Raw genomic sequence first — 22,342 nt, 5'->3', positions numbered from 1 at the left:
GGAGTTATGGGAAAAGGGATCATTAAACCAGACTTTAATAGCCCAGCATCTCTTCCATTCCACGTGAAAGCCCAGTCAGCACACACTCACAGCATTAAACCTACATTAAGAAACAAACTGCTTCATTTCTGGAGTTGTAAAAACAAAGGTTAAATATCTGCTTCAGCACAAACCCTGTAATTTTTCCACAGCAACTGTATTGTTTTGCTTTGTACAGCTAATAATACCTGCCCTGCTTTGCACCCACTCATCTCCTGAGCGAGGCTCACACTGGAATCACCAAACCAGAACAAACTTCCAAGGACTACATTTGCCATTAAGGCTTCTGGAAGTACCTCTCCTTTTAGTTATACTTCATTTATATCGAGTAGTGAGTTGAAAAGACACTTGTTTTGCAGAGAGCCGTTTTTCCACGACTTGTAACAAAAGAAGCACCTGCACAACGTTCAAATATTCCTGAAGCAAACCAGAGATGCCTCCAGGACTGCTGCTCCTTGCCTGGACACCCTGTCCCATCCTGTGCCCCATCCCTCCCTCTCAATTCCAAAGGTCCCCACCCATCTCAGCCTCCTCATCTCCCCCCTTCTCTGCTCCCATGATTTCTCAGCCCCATTTTTTCGAACTCCTGGTTCAACCACCCCACTCATTTTCCCTTTATAGCCCCCTTTCTCCCTCCATGGGGACAATGGGCCCTGTTCTGGGTACATGGAACAGGGAATGGTCCCAGCCCCGAGGCTGCCAGAGCTCCAGGAGCCTTTGGACACTGCTCCAGGGATGCCCAGGGTGGGATTGTTGGGATGTCTGTGCAGGGCCAGGGGTTGGACTGGATGGTCCTTGAGGATCCCTTCCAGCTCAGGACATTCTGTGATTCTTCTCACACATCTTCCCAGAAACATCTGGACCAGTTTGATGGCATTAAAGATAAACATGATCTTGACAGTATCTGACCATCTCAGTCTAAGTGGAAAAAGTATAAAACAAATTAAAGCAGTTTTTTATGCCGGAAAAGTCTGGGCAGCCTCAGAATAAAATGATAGCAGAGATGTCTCCACCCAGGTCTGTAGCTTTGGAGTGAATATGGATATCCAAATCAACTTTCTTTGAATTTCTGGAATTGGAGCTGAGTGTTTCTGGATATGCAAAGCTGGACATTCAAGGGAATTCCAGGATTTTCCCAACAGCTGCACAAAGAGCATAAATTATGCTGAAGGTCTCCAATGGGGATGTGATGTCTGAGTTTTAGTCCTTCCCATTCTCTGTCCCCACTGCAGCCTGGCAGGCAGCTCTAATTTGCCAGGCCTGGAGCTGCACTCAGATCAAACAGACAGCATCAGTAGGAAGGAAGATTCATGGAAGGAACACAGCAATAAGTATTTGGAAGTTGAGCAACTTACTAGGAAAAGACTGATAAAAGACTGATAAAGTGTAAAATCTCATTTTACTGCCTAGCCCCTTTCATGCCTGTCAGGGCAGAGATTAAACTCCCCCAAAAGTCAGTATTGATTCAGTGCTTGATCCAAAGGCAGCTCCAGTCAATATGACCTGACCCCACAACTCCTCCCATGTCAGACACTGCAACAGGCAGGAGCTACCTCCAGACACTCCTGACAGGAGTTTTCAGGGGTGTCTGCACCTCCATAAATCACCTGCATGATGGATGCACCTCCCTCACTGTCCCCTCCTAACACAGCACTGAGCAAACAGCCCCACATGTGAACCATTCCCCTTCGTGCCAGAGAGAGCAGCTCCCTCATCCCACAGGGTGAATCAAGCATTTACTGCAGCTCCCTCATCCCACAGGGTGAATCAAGCATTTATTTCTCCAGAGACTGAAGGTCTGCTCCTGAGCTCCACCTGAGGGGCCTGAAAACCAGACTGGCAGCTCCTCCCTGTCACTTCATCCAAAGAGCCCCTGTCCCAGCAGCAGCTCCTGCTCCTCCAAACTGAAACTTCTGCTTCCTCCAGCTTCAATCAGGGGGAAGCTCTGTGTGTCTGTTTAATAATTGCTTTATTAATTGTTGGGATGTCCTGTGCAGGGCCATGGGTTGGGCTGGATGATCCTTGTGGGCCCCTTCCAGCTCAGACTATTCTATGATTCTATTATTTCATTTTCCAATGTATTTTCCCTTCACCCTAATCATCATGCAATTAATATAGATTTAAACCAAGAAGAGTTTGAAATCCAAAAGTGACAGGGAATTAATACAACTTTAGGTTTAATTCTCCCTCCCCCCAGTCTTCTGCCCCATTCTGCATGATTTATATTAAGTGGTTTGGGAACCTGTTTCTCACTGGTTTATAGCACCAAATATCAGGGACAAGAACCAGTCAGAGCCACTGGGCAAGGTCACAGCCTAAGGGAGGGGAAATCATCCAGGCTCCATCCCAGCCCTTGGAATGGATGCTCAGCAATTGCCCCTGCACAGGAGGCAGAACTTCTGCCCTGGGCAGTGCCCAACCTGAACAGGCTGCCCAGGGAGGGGCTGGAGTGTCCCTCAGCGGGGATATTCCAGAGCCACATGGACACAATCCTGTGCCCTGTGCTCTGGGATGGCCCTGCCTGAGCAGGGAGGTGCCACCAGTGACCCTCTGTGCCCCCTTCCAGCCTGGCCCAGCCTGGGATTCCCTAAGGAGGAAGAAGCATGGCCAGCATCTCTCCTGCCTCACTTCTTCTCTTCCCACCTCTTTGATGCCAGTTTCAAGTATCTTCAAATAACCAAAACTCGTCTGCAAGGTTTTCTTTGTTCTCCTATCATTCCCCACATAAAAACCTCATGTCTTCTTGTCCTTGAGACATCCCTTCAGTACTACATAAGGAAACATAAATCCCTAACTTACATATTTTTTCTAATATTATTCTGTGTGACTGATGGAGCATCACACAAACATCAGAGTTAAAACTGAGCCCCAAGCTTTCCCTGCTGGATCCTGCTGCCCTCAGTGGTGACACCAGTCCCTCCTGATGACAAGAGCAACAACTTCCAGCAAACTGAAATCCCACATTTCTGTGTTTGGGCTACACTTAGCAAAGGGCAAGGCATGACGTGGTCTACACCAGGATAATGGTTATTACTGTTATTGTCTTGTCAGTGAAAGAGGAAATACTGCAATAAAATCCAGCAGAACGGGGGGGTTATGTTCCCAGCTATTTAAAGCATTCAATGTTCCACCCCACCTCTCTGAAGGCAGCAAATACTAAAAATACACAAAGGTCAACAAAAATTTAAAATCCAATAATGAAATATAAGCAAGCTTTAAAATTCATTAAATGGCTTTTCACTTTTTTATTCTCCTCCTCTGCTTTGTGTTTGTAAAGTGTGATCAAGCAACTACTCTGGAAGAATTAGCAGTAATTTGGTGTAAACGTGAGTGCCCTCATGATTTCATTTAAAGTGTAATATAGGCAAAGACCCAGAAAGAGATTCTAATTGTTATTTTAAAATTAACCTTCTCCCTTTATGCTCTGAGAACAGGCACAACCACGGTGGGCCATTACCCTGCCCAAAATACTGCATGAGCTAATGGAGATTAAAACTAAGGTTAAGTAAATTCTGACAACCAGCAGGTAAGAAACCTTGCTCAAGGAAACACCCAGAATGATTCAGCTGGGCTCTGCTGGTGTCTGTTAATCCACTGCTGATTTCTCTCTTGTAATGGCTCTCTAATTTCTGTGTCAGCACTTAGACACCAAGGAACAGCAACCTGGATTTCCAGGGCCCACCACCACAGAAAGGCTCTGCTGTTCCAAAGAGAGATGGGAGCAAAGAAGTCCTGTATCCCTTTTGGGTGCTGGGGAATGCAGTCAGAGGGATCAAGGATGCTCAGAGGTAGCACATGGCAGAGCCCAGCTCTTCCCAGCCTGAGCCTTCCCCTTCCAGAGCCAGGGAGGTGCTGGGGGCACTCACACCTCAAACCACGGGAAGAGACACAAGACCAAAGGGCTTTAAACTCACAAAGGGCAGGGTTCCATGGGACATTGGGAAGGAATTCTTCACTCTCACACTGGCACAGGGTGCCCAGAGCAGCTGTGGCTGCCCCTGGATCCCTGGCAGTGCCCAAGGCCAGGTTGGACACTGGGGCTTGGAGCAGCCTGGGACAGTGGAAGGTGTCCCTGCCATGGCAGGGGTGGCACTGGATGGGCTTTGAGGTCCTCTCCAACTCAACTTAGTCTGTGATTCTGAGTAATTTCTACTTGCACATAATAAGGGTACTGAAGGGGAGAGGGATCAAGGATTTCCCTTCCCTTCTTCCTTCCTGAGCATCCCATGCTGACACATCACACTGGTTTTACAGCTCTGGAATGAAATCTCCATGTTCACCATGGCAGAGCAGCTGCGAGGGAAGATGTGCTGATTGACTGTGTGTGACACAGCCCCAGAGCTCCAGAGACCTCTCATTTTCCCTGTCAGCAGGAAGAATGGTGCTCCTGCACACCAGCCTGGGTCGCAGAGCCCAGGGAGATCCCTATTTTTAACAAATCCATTAAAGCAGAGTTCTCAGATTACTCCCACAGTAGAGACCTGGTGATGCTGTCAGTGTTTGCTGTTCCAAGGCAGAACAAGTGCTGGGACATGGCAGACAGCCCTTGGCATCACTCTCTGGGGTATGAGGGATCAGAGTGACTCCCAGGCAGGAATCCCTGCGAGGACAGGCTCACAGGAGCTGGGATTCATTACACAGCGAGCCTCATGCCAGCGCCGAGTATCAGATTGTAAAAAGGAAAACGAAAACTCTGATTTTTATCCAACTCACCAGGAATTTTCCTCCTTTTTCAGACAACTTTGCATCCCCCCCAAGGACCAGAGCAGCAGAGCCCTGAGCTGCACCCGGAGCTCAGCACAGCCCTCTCCTCACAGTTTTATGTCTCATTGCATCATTCCTGCATTATTTTTAGATAACCGTCAGGGGATGTCAGAATGTGGGTCGATAGCTATTAGATTTATAGGCAGAAATAGCAAGGCTTGTAGCTATAAGGTGTAAAGCATTCAACAATTTCTAGAACAAATCTGACCGTGGGGACTGGGGGCTGGAAAATACACTTGCTTGTAGTCCCAGAACTGTTTAGGAAAAATAATCTCCGTGCTGCTCGGGTACATTTCTGGAGTTGAATCACTGCTGTTGACTCACACGAGGGTCAATACTGTGAGTATTCAGCTTGAACAGCCCTTTGCAGACTTTGCTAAGGACATCTTACCAAAAATAAGCCTCCCTTTTAAATGTAATCTATCAGCATGCAGAATGCCCTCAGCTACACCCCACGGCTCAGGCACATCTGAGGAGCTGAGAACTGGCAGCCTGCCAGCAACATCTGGAGCAGATGTTCCATTTTAGGCAAAGATTAGTGGTGTGAATCACAAAATCAGTAAAACCTCCTTGGTTACCTGAGCAGGCTCATTTCCCTTTGCTGTGCCCTGCTAACAGGTGGGTTTCTCACAGGCTGCATTTTCTGATCAGCAACACTTGTGCTCTCTGCCAGGAGAGGATAAGGAGGAAGGATGGTCTGGAATGGACCAGAAGATTTCCCAAAATCCAAGCACATGGACAGCACGTGCCTAAAGCCACCTTCATCCAGCAGTCCTGCCTGGTCAAGAGGGGAGATCTCCAGGACAGCAAGCACAGAACTGCTCCTCAGCAATTCCTGCTGCCATGCCAAAGGGCTTGGGGTGTCCAGGACGCTTTGGGGAGAACACCATGGGCAGAGTCCTGCCCTCTGGAGTGGCAGCTGGAAGTCTCCAAGCACTGAAACACCTCTAGATGCCCATGCTTCTCCAAATAAATCCAACTCCAAGTGTCTCTCCCTGGAGATACAATAGGACACTCCTGATCCAGGCTGAGGCTCACAAGCAGGACTGTTATTCACAGAATTACTGCACCTTCCTGGGTGTTTTGTATCCCTGGGGAGATATTCCTCACAGCTGCACAACTAAATAGGCAGTGTAAATCTAACATACCTCTGTGAATTCTACCAGCCAGGAAAGGTTCTGTTTCTCCATTCAGAGAGGCCTGAATTAATATGCAAAACTAAACCACCACTGTTGTCAGTGTATTCTGGTCACTGCTGTTGCATCCCATGAATCCTGCGTTGTCTCTGCACGACAAATGTGTTTCTGCCTTATGACTCATTCATTGTGAGTGTCAGGGAATATTTGGATCATGATGCCAAACAACCATCAAACCCCAAAATTATCTATCAGTTCCTTGTCAGATGGGTTGCAAACTAAATGTCACATTAATGTCTGAGCTTCCAGATGCTTCTGAATGTCTATCTTAAGCTTCACCTTTTAACTCTATTATTTCTCTAAGAAGTATTTCCTTTATTCATTCCTTGATCAGTATCAAACCCAATTCTCAGGAACCTGCTAAGAATAATTTACAGGCAGCAGCTCTCAGGTACCTTGAGCCTGTGCAGACCTCTCTCCTGCTGTGAGGAAGTCTAGGCTGAGAACTTCTAAAAGCAGGTACTGAATGCATAATTTTCATTATTCCGAATGAAGAATATGGCAACCAAATCTGCTGGGTATATCCTAAATGTTAAAGTGGCAATTTTCATCAAGTTGCTATATAATATATAAAGGCTGTCCTACATAATACAGTTATTTTCTACTTCAGAAACATCCTGGCAGTGGGATAGACAGGCAAGCAGCATCCCAGCTGCTGTGTGACAACCATCAGTTAACACAGCAGCCACATCCCCATTGTGTATCTCTTATCTCCACATCATCATTTCTTATATCAAAGGATTTCACCCACCAAGGCTCTGCTTGTATAAAGAACTATTTTAGCTCAATAACATCATTAAAGTTTGGGCCCTTCTGCCTACAAACAGGTTTTCCCTGCTCTCAGTTATTTACACTTAGTTATTTATCTTAATCAGGGAATTTCTTAGCATTTAAGTTAATATATTACCTACCCATTAAAACCTTAATATTACCAGTCTGTGGGTGTAGTGCTATTACATTCTCCCAAATGCTGATAAAACCACTTTTAATCTGCCTTATTTACATATATAATTTCTATACTCAGTGGTTAGCTAAGTTTGTAATGTGTTTGGAGGATGATAAGTGTTAGAGAAGATAAGCATTATCTTTTCCTTATGGGAGCAAATCCACGTATCTCCAAAGTGTTTTAAGTTAATTAAGTGCCACTTTACAAGGATAGCAACACCGTGCAGAGGGTTGTGGTTCAGTGTTGGCCTCCATGTCCATATGCAACACTCCCAAAGTTAATTTCCTAATTGGATAAGCAGATGAGAGCACAGCCAGAACACAGGAGGCTGCTAGCATGCACTTGGCCATACCTCAGCATGTTCACATTATTCCATGTGCAAAAGCACAGATGCAGGCTGCTTTAAAAAATGAACACAGGCTTATTTCACCCCCAAGGAATGTAAAGTTCCTTTTCAACATTAACATTTGGTAAAAGCAGCAGTATGATCTGTGCATTTCTTTAGCACAGGGGAAGAAGCCCTCTGTGTTCACCCCTCTTCTGGCCAGCTTCACTTCAGCACTCCTTCATCACTGCTCTCTCTTTTACAACAATTTGCAAATGGCTTTAGTTCTCCCTGATCTTATACATCATGTTGGATGGAGCTTGTAGCACCCTGGGATAGTGGGAGGTGTCCCTGCCCATGGCAGAGGGCTGGAACTGTGTGGTCTTTAGGGTCCCTTCCAACCCAAACCATTCAGTCATTCTACAATGTGCTGAGAGACCACAAAATAAAATTTAACAGAAGAGCTCTGGATGAGTCAGCAATGCCCTTCTGTTCTTTGTCTTACCAGTATTTAGCTTGAAGTTCAGACTTTCTGTGCTATTTTTCCACAGTGCTCAGGTAGATGCCACATCATCCCTGTGACGTTGGCTTCCTGACAGCTGAGCACTTACTGGAACCAGCTGCTGCTGTGAATCCACCATATCCAAGCACCAGAGAGGGAGTTTCCAGCCTTCATGCTGCTTGGAGGCTTTAATCCATGAGCCAGACCTCAGCTGGATACAGAGCCTGGCAGGTGGCTGCCTGGGAGGTTCCTCAGGTCCCCAGTGAGCAGCACAGGTGACCTGCTCACATCTTTTGCAGATGCTTAGACGTGGCAGGTACAGGGGATGGCTCCCCACACCCAAACCCAGGCTTTATTGAGAGTTCTCTCCCTCCTGCAATCCCTATTTTCCAATGGCAGCATCATTTACTGACCCATCCTGAGAGGGTCTCACAGTACCTTTAGACACTGGACACAAACACCAGCTTTCCTCATGTCACTCACCCTCCAGCCACTGGGATGTTAAAAGTTAAAAGCTTGGCCCACCTTTGCTGTCTCTGGGTCCTATAAATACCCAATTTCTCAAATTCCTCATAATCATTAATGGGCTCCTATATTAGCCCCAGAGGAATGGGATGGGTTAATGGGAAGATTTTGTTCAGTACTTCCCAGGAAGCAGCACACGGATCCTGAAAATGCTGAATGCTCCTTTGTCAGTCTCTGCTCCCCTCAGCTCCTCACCTGGTCACACAGCACAGAAACTCCCTCTTTGTAATCACAAAGTTTACAAAGTTAATTTGTGCAAATCTTCATAAAATTGCAAGTAATCTGGATCACAATTTGTACTTATGTAAACGTCAGCACACAAAAGAAACAAGCTTGGATCAAAAAGACAAGTTCTACTTATCACCCAGAGTAAAATACACACGTTCCTTTCTGACCTTCCTTAGCTTTTTCTGGACATCTGCTAGACAAGAGAATTCCATCCATGAAAGGGACTGCAGAAATTAAAAATCTGAATTCCCAGATCAGTGCCTGCACATACAAAGCCCTCCATTCCAAAGGGCACCCTCGGACTTCTGTGTGTGGGAGGCATCAATTAGAGATCAGCAAAGAGCAAACCCCACAACCTGTGCAATAAGTTAAAGAGCAATAATCAACTTTTAGAAAGAACAAAGCAAATGTACAGATTGGGCATCTTTGGGACAGCTCCTCTTGCCCAGAGAGGAGTAAGAGGGAGCCTGGTGTTATTTTCAGAATGGCATGGCAGAGAAGCACCATTCAGACAGAAGGATTGTGTCAAATTCCTCCTTTCCCAGAGCCAAAGCAGTGATGTTTGTGATGTTTAGCTTGTTTTTATGGCCAACCTTTACAGAGATAAATAAATACACACATATAAAACATGAGGGCTGCTGTACCACTGAGAGCTGTTATTTCCAATATGCTTTATACTACATGACTCACAAACCAAACCCACTGCAATGGTATGATCAGATTGCTCATTTCATCTGTACAGAATGGAGCTTTTGAAGACATTCATGTTTTTAAAGATAGCTTCAACTCCACTGAAATCCAGCCAAGTCCTGTAATGCAGAAGTCCATAGCTGGCTGCACTGAGACTGGGTTGCAGCTTCTCTCTTTGGCCAAACACGTCCCAGTGCTCTGTGAGGTGCAGGCTTTCCACTTGCCACCCCTTGGACACTTTATTCCATGATTTTGTAGCTGCTAAACCACAGGTCAGATTTCAAATGAAACATGACCTTTTAGAACCAAAAGAGAAATTTCAAGCTCAGTGGGTCGTTGTGCAGGGAGCTTAGCCCAGAGCTGAGGCAGGGTTTGTGAGGCACCAGCACAAAACTATCAGCACAAAACTCAAAGAGAAGTGGTGAGCTCCTGTTTGCAGGAGATTTCAGGCGTTCCTCAAGTGCCCAGGATGAACGCTGATCCACGCACAGAAAATTCCTGGCGGGAAAGCCAATCCAGCTGCTCCTGATCCTCAGTCCCAGAGGCTGTCCCAGTGCCCCTGGCCGTCTCCTTTCAGTGCTGGTGGGTGGGGATGGGGCTCACCTGGCCCCCACATGTTTCTGTAAACCCCAGCCCTGCTGAAGCACAGCCCACAGTCACCCCTCAGAGCACTGAGCTTCTCTCAAAACCACACGTACCAAGTATACACTTGACCCAAAGTTACATAAGTGCTGTGCCAGAGCTATTTTTCAGCTAGACTGATCAGTGCTGCTATAAATCACCCCAGGATGCAGAGGCCAGACAAGATGTCACATTTATGTGCTCAGCTTTCTGCCTGCCCTGAGAAAACGTTTGTGATATGCCAACGTTTCTATTCCCTCTCTGCCTCCCCCGGTGTGTAGGTGCATGACTGCTGCTCAGCACTGAGCAGGCTCCAGACAGCGCTGCCCGTGCCCAGAGCAGCCCGGGGACAGCACCGAGCTCTCCCTGCCCCTGCAGCTCCTCTCACCAGCCCCAGCCACCGCCAAGAGCAGCCCCTGGGGCGGGGCAGGGTGGGGAGTCCCACCTTAACCTCCACAGAAGGGCAGTGAGTGATAACCCCAGCTCACCCTGTGGCTGCAGGGATGGCAGACTGCTGCATGATCACTTGTCCTATCCTAGTCCAGCATCCTAGAATAAGGCTCTTATTTTGAGCTGCAGTTATTGCCCAAGTAACTGCCTAAATCCTCCCGGAAACTTCTGCCCTAGCAAGATCCAGAAGCATGCAATTTCATACTTTGATTGCAAATAACATTCAACTTTCCACCTTATTCTTCGTTATTGTCACACTTCTCTGTTTATTGCTCACCAGTGCCACTTCAGCATCTCGTGGTGCCAGGCACAGGCAGGACATGTTTCTCATGCAAGTGTATAAAGTGGGAATATCAGTAACACTTTCCTCCTCAGCTGAGTTCTCCAGTGCTGTCCCCAAAGCCACTGCCCGAGACAAATGCTCCGGGAAAGCCACGCTGCATCTCTGCACCTGCCTCTCCTCCTGGGTGCAAAGTGACACCAGCTACAGCTCAGGCTCAGCACAGACACTCAGCACAGACCAGCTCTCGCTTCAGCACAGCAGAGCATGGGGCATGAGCTCCATATTCCAAACTCAGAGAGAGAATCACTCTGACACTGCCAGAGACACCAACTCTGCTCATTCCGACACACAGAAACTTGCAGGGATTAAAGCTACAGAGATTGGAAGCAATAAACAAGACCTTTGATTGAAATTACACCCCCAGTTGTGAATCTGTGGGGAACAACTTTAAAAAAATCAGCTTCCACAGTGAGTATTTTAATTAGATACCTCACTTAAGATTTCTTTTATCTTTACAATGTGTTTCTCTATCCTGCACAGCATCTTTAAAACTCCCTTTCTACATCTCTGAACTACTGAACCTGGTGAGATTTTAATAGAAATCCCTTTTCTGGGCTATAAAGAGAAGAATTACTTGAGATTTTAATTAGCAGTTGTCAGTGCTAAGCCATAGGAAATACTGAATAGTTTGCTTAACTTCTTAGAGAAAGTGCCTTTTGCTTTCTGACCTTCTGCACTCAAATGATGCAACACACTTGAGCCATTTGAAAACTCCTCTCCAAACCCAGCTCTGTGGGAGTAAAAGCCATTCCCTCGATCAATACACCCTGTGCTGCTCCAACCCGTGTTCACCCACTGCACACCCGGCTCGTTTGATGCAGAAATCGCGCCGCTCATTTTTTGACGCCGCTATAAATCTGAAAGGCAGCATTCTGTTATTACCATTTCCTTCCATCCTATGCAAGGTACCCCGAGCTTTAGACACACGCGGAACCTGGAAATGAGATGCTAAATCGATTCAGTCTATTGAGACTCCGTTTGCACTACAACAGAGGGGAGAGCAGGGGTCCGTCATGCAAACTTCAGGCAAGGCGGGCACCTGCTCCGAGCTCGGTTCACCATCACCCACTGTACCCCGAAGGCATTAAAGAGCGGGAGAACTGTTCCTACCATTCAGCTGCCTGTAGACGATGTCTTCTAGGAGAGAGAGCCTCTTCAGCACCGCATCCTGGATGGAGCTGATGCCGTGGGCTGTCAAGTTGGCCACTTCTGCCCTGGGATGGATGTCATGGAAGGAGTCGCCGCTCTTGGTCGTGATGGGTCTGCACTTGGCCAGGAAGAGGACGAAGCCAGCCACGGCGATCAGGTTTAACACCAGCAGCACTTTGACTCTCCTCAAAGAAGCCATCAAACTTCCCGATGGGCCCCGCCAGCCGCCGCGCTGCCGGCAGGGCTATGGGAGCGGGCCGGCGGCCGCCCGCCGCTGCGCGCACATCGCGGGGAGCGCGCCCCGGCCGGCCGCGCTGGCCGCAGACCGCGGCGGCGAGCGGAGCGGGAGGGCTGGCGAGCAGCGGCACCGCTCAGCCGGGCGCGGCGAGCCCGCCCCGGACTATGGCCCCGCAGAGGAGGCGCGGCCGGGGCCGCCCGCCCCGCTCCGCCCGCCGCGCTGCCGCCGCAACTTCATGCCCCGCGCAGGGCGGCCGCGCCGGGGCTGCGGGGCGGCCGCGGGGCCGAGGAGCCCTGCGGCAGCAGCGGCGGCAGCGCCGGCATCAACGCCGGCATCAACGCCCGGCCCCCGCCCGCCTCCCGCCTCCGCCGGCCCGCGGGGGGAGCGGGGCCGCTGCTGCGCGGCGCGGGCCGGGCCGGCGCTCCCTGCGCGGGCGGAGCGGGAGCGGGGCCGGGGCCGGGCGGGGGCGCGGGGCGCCCGCCCCTCACGGAGCCCGGGCAGGGGCGGCACGGCGGCCGCGGCGGAGCCCCCGCCCCGCGCAGGGCCGGCGGCTGCGGCAGAGCCCCCGCGCAGCGCCCGCGCCTGCGGAGAGCGGCCCGGCCGCCGCCACAGCCCGGCGTGGAGGCCCGAGAGCGGTGCGGGGGCTGCGGCGGGGCCGAGCGGGCAGCGCGGCCGGGTATGGCCCCCGCCGGGCCTGAGGGATGGGGAGCGCCGGGGCCGGGCGGGGGTGCGGAGTGCCGGGGTGCCCGGGCCGTGAGGGGGATGCGAGTGCGGAGTGCCGGAGCCGTGCGGAGTGCCGAGATGCCCGTGCCGGGCAGGGATGGGCAGCGCACAGTGCCCGGGGCTGTGAGGGGATGGGCAGCGCATGGTGCGGGAATGGGCAGCGCACGATGCCCGGGGCCGTGAGGGGATGGGCAGCGCACGGTGCCCGGGCCGTGCCGGTCGCGGTAACGCGCTCGGGCTGCTCGGTGTCACAGAAAGTTTGAGAGCCCCCGGGCCGGTGCGTGGCTCTCTCCTGGATTGTGCTCCCCGCTTTCCCGGATGGAAGCTTTGTCCTCTCCCTCGGAACCCTGGCTTCCCTGCCCCGGCACGGAATGACAAAGGAAGCATCCTGCTTCCCCAGGCTCCCCACAGCCTCCGTGCCGGAGCCAGGGAATGACTCCCGAACTGTCATGGGTGTCCTTAGCAAGGATCGCCTGTACCTCAGACCCTGACGTGAGGTAAAGTGATAAACATCATAAACTACAATTCACATCCAAGATTTTAATGCCTGAATGCTGAATCTTCTCATAAGGGCACAGCCACTACTGAACAACCCCAGTAACTCCCGTTTCCCGAGCTTTATCCATGTGCCACGGTTAACCCTGCTTTTCAGAAAGATGGCACCAACAGGCATTAGAAATTCAAACAACCTGGAGTCATTGTATCCTACAAGGCAACTTTTCAAAAGGTAAGAATAACCCCTCTCACCTTCAATCCATAATTAAAACGAAAAGAAAAAAAAACAACAAAGAAATCAATGCCATGGAAACAAACCTAAAATTGCCTTGGAAGATTTGGAGTTTTAATTCAGTCCTAGCTGTACATGAAGTCTTTTATGGTTTGTATGTTCAGACCTAGGATCCTGCTACAAACCTGGAGAAGGGGTAGGCACATAACTCATAGTCAGACCCTAAAACACTGTGGTCAGTCCATCATCCACACTCAGGTTCATTATAAGAGGGTGAAAATGTGAATGATTTGAGTGAAGCTAAAAATACCTCACAAATTGCTGAAAACCAGCTTTTGGCAGGCGCTGAGGGGAAGCTGGTTTGGGGGTTCTATAAGGGTGTTTTGGCACAGATAAAGAGAAGGTTTGTTTCCAAAGCTGACAACTGAGATTTTTCTTCTCTATAAATAAAAGCACTTTATATTAAACAAATAAACAAACACCACCCCAACTTGGCAGGGTAGTTTACCAAAACGGGAAACTACATGGCCTTAACCGTCAGGAGCAGAAATATTTGTGCAAACAGAAAAGTACCTGCTGCTTATTCTGAAGCAGCCTAGGATAAAGACCCATTCCCGTTGTTCTTCATTACCACTGCTCCCACTGAAGTCAGGCTGGTGCATTACACAGAAGCAGCAAGATCTATTTTAATTATAAACCAGTTTGGAAAAAGCTGGATTTAAAGGCTTTTGGCACATGGCTGTTACAGATGATCCCAATTAAAAAAAAAATAAATCTTAGCATCTTAAAAAAGAATGCAAGAATTTGAAGCAGCTCCTTGCTGAAGGACAAGGCAAGCGGTTTTTTTGCCACCACTTCCCTTAAGAAAAGAGCAGAATTAAGTCTCCAAAAAACAGGAGGGAGGGAGAAAGCCATAAGTCCCCTTAGGGTGACAGATGGCTACAGGGCACCTGGCACCCGTGATTGTGTGGTCCTGGGGAGGACAGCACAGCAGGAGAATAAAGATGTCCCAAAAAATGCAAGGAAAAAAACCTCTGTGTGGGAAATAACATAAGAGCTAAAAAGTCAGAATACACATGTGCCAAGAGCCCCCCTGCCCTGTTCAGGGGGATTAACTCCTAAAAGCTCCCCAGGTTTCTGTTGCTGCTGTTCTTTTATTGTGGGGAGAGGCAAGCAGCAGACTCTGAAGTTGTGCTGGCTGACAGTGATCCCATCACCTGGGACTGTCCCCAGCCCAGCTGCACCTGCCTCAGGACAGCTGGCCCTGCTGCTGGCCTCGGGGGCAGCTGGGCAGTGCTTTCCTTTGCACAACTAAGGGAAGCAGTCTGAGAAAAAGCTGATCTCCCTTTCTGAACTGGTTTGCAGCATTCCATGTTCCACAGGCCCCTTCTGCTGTGCTGCTCTCAGCAACAGCAACAACTTTCCCTTCATTTCTTTCACTTGGGAGAAGTTATTTCAGTTTTGTTCAGTGGTACTCCAGTGACTTCTGGCCTGAGGAGACCAAAGAAACCCCAGAGTATTCACACCAAGCATCCCATTCCCTTCAGTGTGTCCTGAGTCAGCACATTCTGAACAAGGCTCAGCTCTCTGGGGCTGCCAAGGAGCCCAGTGCCACCTGTGTGAACAGAACTGCAGAATTATCCACGGACACACCCACTAACACATCCCTCTGTACCTCCCCTACAGCAACCAGGGAGAGCAGAATGCTTCAGACAACAACAAACATCAGAGTCCACTGAATCACAGAATCACAGAATCACCAAGGTTGGGAAAGACCTCCAAGGTCACCCAGTCCAAACATGAACCCAGCCCCACCTCGCTGTTCAGCACTAACCCCTGTCCCCACCTGCTTCACCCACGTGTTTCCTGAACCCTTCCAGGGGTGCTGACTGCACCCTGCTGCGGGCAGGCCCTGACCACCCTCAGTGATGAAACTTTCCTAATATCGAATTTAACTCCCCCTGGCACCACTCTGCCACCTGGCTCTGTCCTGTCACCCTGCCCTGATGATGGACACCAACAGGACATGGCTGTAGGAGACCAGGGACAGTTAAGCTTTGTGGCATCCCAAGGCCTGAGAGCAGCTTCCCCACCCATATTTCCTCCAAAACACTGAACTAAATTTCAACAGCAAATAGAAAATGGTTGCTTGAAAAGGTGTGTCAAGACTCCACTCTCGAAATCAGGGTTCAACCAAGGCATGGCTCAGCCTCCACTGAAGAGTTCGGAGGTTTTTTCCTTCTATTTTTTATCTTTTTTTTTTTTTTTTTCCGTTTTCATTACATTCCTGCCAAGAAAAAAATAGCTTGAAACATTGTTACTAAATAGAGAAGAAGAACTAAAGGATATGTGTCAGTATCAGGCAGAGGAGATCAGTTTGCACGTCTAATAGAAAAATTCTATTTTTGCCCATTCCAGTGCAGTTCTGTGAACAGCACACACATACTTTTCAAGTGCTAGCCAAAATAATTACTTCTCTCCTTCTGTGGGGAAAAAAAAATCCACTAAATCATGAATATTCAATGGATTGGTTAATGACATAGTAATGCTTTAGCTGAAATCTTTGCTCCTTAAAATACAGCCAACACGAGCCGCCAGTTAGAAGAAGAATTAAAAATACAAAAATAACTTGATTTGCAGGAGCTATCACTCCCCAATCGCTTCAGGAGTGTGTGATGGTAGCATGATACCATGACAGATCTGGGGCAGACTGTCTTCACAATCTGGGAGATGTAAAACAGGCAGGAAAAAATAGTTTCTGTTACTCACTGGAGCTTGTGCCAGTGCTGGGGGTTCTCCAGGGCAAGGGTGCCTTCCCTCAGCACCAGCTCTGTCCTCGCCCAGATGATCCCAGGGTGCACCCAGTGACATTTCCAGCTTTGTAACACCAGCTCAAAGGGGGAAAAAAAATGTTTGGGTCTTTTAGCTAAACTTCTTTCAATCGCATAAATGAGCTTCTCCATAATCAAATCCCTGTATGAAAACAGTGATCTGCAAATGGAAAAAAATCAATCAGCCAAACAAAAACCTGCAGAAAAGGTTCAATTTAAAGCCAATTGTGTTTCCTCTAAGTCTGAGAGTTCTGGCTGGAATGCTGAGAGTGCAATTGGGTTATTTCTTTGCTTTCAGGCTTCGGGTGGTGGTCAGGAGTTGCATCTTCCCTTTCTTTCTCTCAGGCTCTCAAGAATTCCTGATTATTCAGCCTCAATTTTGTTGCTTTGCCACCAAAACCACCTCTGAGAAAGCACCATGTTCATCAGATGAATTTAAGCCTCCATGTTGCTTTTGAACCCTTTGTTTTTCCCACTGAAGTTTTCTCTGTGTGGAATCTGCTCCTTGCAAGGGTGACCAACATTACTGTGAGGCCTGGGCTGGTGAAAGGAGTAAAACTTGGATAGAAAGATGTTTTATTCTTTTCAGAAGCCAACATTCCGAAGTTGATGGCTCATTCTGCTCTCTCTGAGCCATTTCTGACGCATGTAGAACATCAAGGAGTGAACCCTTTATCCCCAGCCTTAACGTTTTTCTCCAATATGGGAACAGCTAATGCACAAAAGTAACTTTCCTCAGTTTTATCTTCAAAGTTGGGAACATATTTAGTTGCACATTACAATAACTCCATTCATATTTCATGAATTTTTAAGTTCAGCCTGTGAGCATGGACAGCTCATCACTGATACCTCAGGGAAATGCTGTGAAAAAATAAGCAACTTATTGTGCTTTTAGCATATGAGATTGCTGCATGGCCCCCTCAAGGATATTAAAAAGATCTGTGCTATGGTTATCAATAAATATCTTTCAGGATCAGCATTATAAAGCTTCTAGAATGGCTTCAGCTCTTGACTGACTTCAGAAATTAAGGAACTTATTCACAAAAAGCAAAATAAAGCTTAAAGTCAACTACTCTTCAGTTTTGCTGCTTTGAATGTCAATATTCATCTTGATGTCCAGAACCTAATTCTTAAATCATTTTATTATTAGAGTTGGTTTGAAAAGCTTAAGCTTATAGCTTGAAAAACAGGGGGGAAGGGAGGAGAACAAGAGGAGCAAATTCATTGAAATTTTGATAAATCATCAAAAAAACAGAAAATTAATTTTAAATATTGACTCCTTGTGTGACTAGAAAATAAATTCTCACTTATTTCTTTTTTATTACTGAAGATAAATACGTGGCCTAAGTTATTTCAGCACCTAATCATCCTGATAATCCTTGAGCCAGGGAATACCATTGTTTCTTCATGTTACACCAGCAAACAAAAAGATACCTGAAGACCTTTGAAAAAAACACAGAATCCCAGAATGGCTCGGGTTGCAAAGGACCTCAAAGCCCATCCAGTGCCACCCCTGCCATGGCAGGGACACCTCCCACTGTCCCAGGCTGCTCCAAGCCCCAATGTCCAACCTGGCCTTGGGCACTGCCAGGGATCCAGGGGCAGCCACAGCTGCTCTGGGCACCCTGTGCCAGGGCCTGCCCACCCTCACAGGAACAATTCCTGCCCAATATCCCACCCATCCCTGCCCTCTGGCAGTGGGAGCCGTTCCCTGGGGTTTAAACTCCAAGGAAACCAAGGGATGACACAAAGGACCTGGCCAGGACCAAATTCTTTAGGAGCCTTCAGGACAAGAGGTCAGTTTGTCACCAGTCCCAGGCTGACACACTCAGCTGGGTGCTGCACCAGCACTGCAGCACAGCCGTGCCTGTGGGGAGCAGGGAAATGCTGAATGACCCCAAAGTCCAACTGCACCATCCCTGTTCCTGTTAACATCGGGACTGCCTTTCCCATGACTGTCAGAAGTGCAGCTCTGACACTGCAGCCAAGACAAAGCCCAGAACTCAATATCCAGACAAAGCCCAAAGTCAGTTTGCTTGGAGGGAGGAGCCCTCTCAGGGCTCAGCTGTCCCCCAAACGCCTGCTCCTGCTTCCTGGAGCAATCTGGCCTCTCCCACCCCAGAGGAGGGCCCAGGAATGGAGTGTCCCCTCTTGGCTGCTGCTCGAGCCTGGCTCTGAGGACTTTGAGGATGCTACAGCTCATGCTCCAGAGGGATGACTTAAACCAAGTGCTCAGCTTAGGGTCAAGGCTCAAAGCCTTTTCTGAACCCTCCATGGCTCTGCCCAGCTCCTGCTCCCCCCAGCAGGACCAGGCTGGGCAGGGTGAGAGTCCAAAGTCGCGGAGACTGCACTGAAGGCACAAATCCAAGCTTTAGCCACGGTGCAGCCAATGGAAAACTGACACCCTTCTTTTATTCCTTATCCATGAGAACCCTCTGTGTGTCAGTGTTAAAATACAGATAGTGATGTATTAAAGAAAGCAAATTTTTAAAAGATCCTGTGACTTTTACAAGCCACTACACAAATACTTGCCTGCCTATGCCTTTTCATGTAATTCTTCTTTTGCAGTACTCAGATGTCTCTTGCACTGTGCTTAAACTGTGTCCCAGCCATGCCAGGGCAGTGTTTATCCTGCTGGGGTTCTGAATGGTGGGCTGGCCATCTGCAAATAATACACTGCTTTAACCCAAAAAATTTAGACCTCCCAATAAAGAGGAACTACAGATGGCAACAACTGTTTGACAAATGCCAGTGTGAACTACATCACACTGATTAAACATCGTTGACTGACATCAATAAATTCTTGCTGCAGAATTTAGAAGATGTTTCTCATAAAAATTTCAAGAGATCAGCATCCCAGCAAAAGCAATAATTCAAAGCAGTTCTTAATGTTGAGAAAATCAAGTAGGTCAAGAAACAGACATATATGTGTTTACACTCTGAGTTAAACAACTGAACTTCCCTCTCAGGCACCCTTTTTTTTATTTTGGGAATCTGTATATGAACAGTCTTCCCAGTCCCCAAAACACACCAAGTGCCTGTCTCAGCAAAACCTCACAGGTGCTGTGTATCCTTGTAGAGCTCAATGAAAGGTACAGTGGGAAAAACAAAACCAAACTGGATTTTATCTCAGATTTGCTGTTGATTCATTGGGCATCACCAGTCAAAATGCCCAGAGCTGAATTTTCAGAGTAGTCATAGAGTCACAGCATGGCTTGGACTGGAGAGGACCTTAAAGCCCATCCAGTGCCACCCCTGCCATGGCAGGGACACCTGTCCCAGGCTGCTCCAACCCCAATGTCCAGCCTGGCCTTGGGCACTGCCAGGGATCCAGGGGCAGCCACAGCTGCTCTGGGCACCCTGTGCCAGGGCCTTGTAAACCCTCTCTCCTCACCTTCCCTGTCAGCTCTCTCAGCCTTTCCTCAGAGAGGAGCTTCAACCCTCCATCCCTCTGATCTCCTTGTCCATCTTCTCATGGGTCAAATATTCAGACACTCAATTGAAGGCTGCAATTTCAGAGTGGTTGGACAGCCTGAACTCCTCAGCTCAGCACTGGTGGTGAAACAGTGCCAGCCACAGGAGTGGGGTTGGTTTGGGAGGTGGGGTCCACAGAACTGCCAATCCCACTGGGGAAGCTTCCCAAAAAGCCTCTTTTCAGGTAGGAGTCTCCTTTTTACTACCAATATTCTCAGCTGGGGAGTTATTCAAAGAGAACCCTGTCTCCCCCTCTCGTTTTATGTTTAGGTGGAACTTCAGTAGGAGATTTGTGACAAAACAAAGCAGAGTTTTGGCTGGGAGGACAAACCAGGGGAGGTTGAGCCTGCCCTGCTCCTGCCAGGCACAGGATGGTGGAGCTGTAAAGGAAAGCAGATCCTAAGGCTCAGTCAAACCTGTGACTTCCTCCATCAAATGAAAACTGGTGCCCAAAATAGGCTGTGATTTCTCCCCCAATACAAAAATAGGCTTCAGGCACCATTCAGTGACCAGGCCCAGCCCACCATGTCCCAGTGACAGACAACTCCAGCCACTGCCAGGTACAAACATCTCCAGGCTGACTGAGCAGCTGAGTCTCAGTACCTCACAAGTACAAACTGGCTGGTTTTGTATAGCCTGAGCAGTTACTCAGCTACCCTGAAGGGATTGTTCTTAGCTTTGAAGATTGCTGCTTTCATTTCAGAAGAATGGCCAGAAAGATTTTCCATTTTCTTTCCAACAATAGCATTTGTTGTGGGGGAAAGATATGACATCTTTAAGGAGACAGGGAGAGAAAATGATGTGCTAGACCCTGCCTCGGAAATACTTCTCCTGGAGGGATATACAGGGATATAATTTGCATCTAGGGCTGAAGGCCTCACAGAGTAGCTTTTAAAGGAAAAAAGCTGTGCTGAGCCCATCCAATTCTCCCTCCTCTGGTCTATCTTGTCACAGCACTTGGGTGTTTCCCTTTTTCCCCATGCAAAAGAGGAATAAAGTATTATGGATTCATCCTGGTTGTACTTACGGTTTGCAATGGTGCATGAAGCAGGGGTGAGCCTGAGCCTGCCGTCCCCCAGCAGTGCTCTGCCTTTGTCTTGCCCTGCAGGAACCACCTGGGAGCAATGGATGCATCCCAAAGTCCTTCTTTTGCACTGCTTCAAATCCCAGAATCATAGAAGAGAATTCCAGAATGGGTTGGTTTGGAAGGAACCTTAAAGCTCATCCTATTCCACCCCTGCCATGGCAGGGACACCTCCCACTGTCCCAGGCTGCTCCAAGCCCCAATGTCCAACCTGGCCTTGGGCACTGCCAGGGATCCAGGGGCAGCCACAGCTGCTCTGGGCACCCTGTGCCAGGGCCTGCCCACCCTCACAGGAACAATTCCTGCCCAATATCCCATCCATCCCTGCCCTCTGGCAGTGGGAGCCATTCCCTGTGTCCTGTCCCTCCATCCCTTGTCCCCAGTCTCTCTCCATCTTTCCTGCAGCTCCTTCAGGTCCTGCAAGGTCACACTGAGCTCAGCCCAAAGCTTCTCCTCTCCAGCTGAACAATCCCAGCTCTCCCAGCCTTTCCTCCCAGCAGAGCTGCTCCATCCTCTGCTCATCCTGGAGCCTCCTCTGCATCTCTCCAGCAGCTCCAGGTCCTGCCTGTGCTGGGCCAGGGCTGGGGCAGCTCTGCAGGTGGGGTCTCACCTGAGCACAGGGGCAGAATCCCCCTCCTCAATCTGCTGCCCACTCTGGTGTGGATGTCATCACATGAAAACATCAGGATTGGCTGACATCAACCCAATGGATGTCATTCTCTCAGTGCTGCTGCTCCCAAGGACGTGCTCAAGGTCTGGCAGTGACTTGGGCTCCCCCACTCTGGCTGTTCATTGTCTAAAGGCAAATACTCCTCCAGTAAAGCAGTTCTGCAGCACTTAAAAACTTTGGCTGGCTGGCTCCTCAGTCTGTCTGGGCAAAGTGATTCCTCCTGCAGTCATTCCTGCAGTCATCCCTCCTCACTCCCCAGCACTTCAAAGGCCAATGGAACATCAGAGGTACACACTGCAGTGCTTTGTTTTCCTCTCTCCTTAACTGTTTTTTTAGCATTTTAAAACACAATGCGCTCATGAAAGGTTGTAAAATTTCTCATAAAGTTGACTGTGCCACAGGATTATAGAATACCTCTTGGAACAATGGATAAACAGCTAATCTTGGATCTGTCACCAGAAAACACTAATATATTTCAAAAAGCTATTAGCCCTTAAACCAAAAGTAACACAGAATTTGATTCTGGGCAACAGGCTATAAACCACTGAAATTGTTTGGCAGCTCTGCATTGAAAGCAGGTGGAAAAAGCTGTAAGAGCCCTGGCATTTATTTTATTCGGCTATTTAAGGCATATTTTACATAGATTTCAAAACATGTGCATGAAAACTAACACTAAGTAAGGATACTTGAAAACAACAGTGGATCAGTTGATTTACCACACGTTTTCTGGAAGCAGAACAACATTTGCTATGTTATGCAAGAAGGAAGTGAAGGGCAGTAAATATTACAGATAAAAAATAATAAACCATCAATAGCC

At 48.5% G+C, this 22,342-nt stretch overlaps 1 protein-coding gene across 1 annotated transcript in view; it reads right to left on the bottom strand.

The window, feature by feature from the left end:
• Positions 1 to 12,175, bottom strand: part of GALNT17 (polypeptide N-acetylgalactosaminyltransferase 17) — a 208,048-nt gene extending 195,873 nt beyond the window's left edge. Inside the window, exon 1 of the mRNA XM_014881477.2 lies at positions 11,740 to 12,175. Coding sequence (XP_014736963.1) covers positions 11,740 to 11,977 — 238 coding nt within the window. The 5' untranslated portion in view covers positions 11,978 to 12,175. The remainder of the gene's footprint in view (positions 1 to 11,739) is intronic.
• Between the last annotated feature and the right edge of the window lie 10,167 nt (positions 12,176 to 22,342).

Source organism: Sturnus vulgaris, chromosome 21 (genome assembly GCF_052056855.1).
Source record: "Sturnus vulgaris isolate bStuVul1 chromosome 21, bStuVul1.hap1, whole genome shotgun sequence".
In the NCBI taxonomy this organism is placed as follows: domain Eukaryota; kingdom Metazoa; phylum Chordata; class Aves; order Passeriformes; family Sturnidae; genus Sturnus; species Sturnus vulgaris.
The sequence above is the reverse complement of the archived record's forward strand: the minus strand, read 5'-3'. Positions and strand labels throughout refer to the sequence as shown.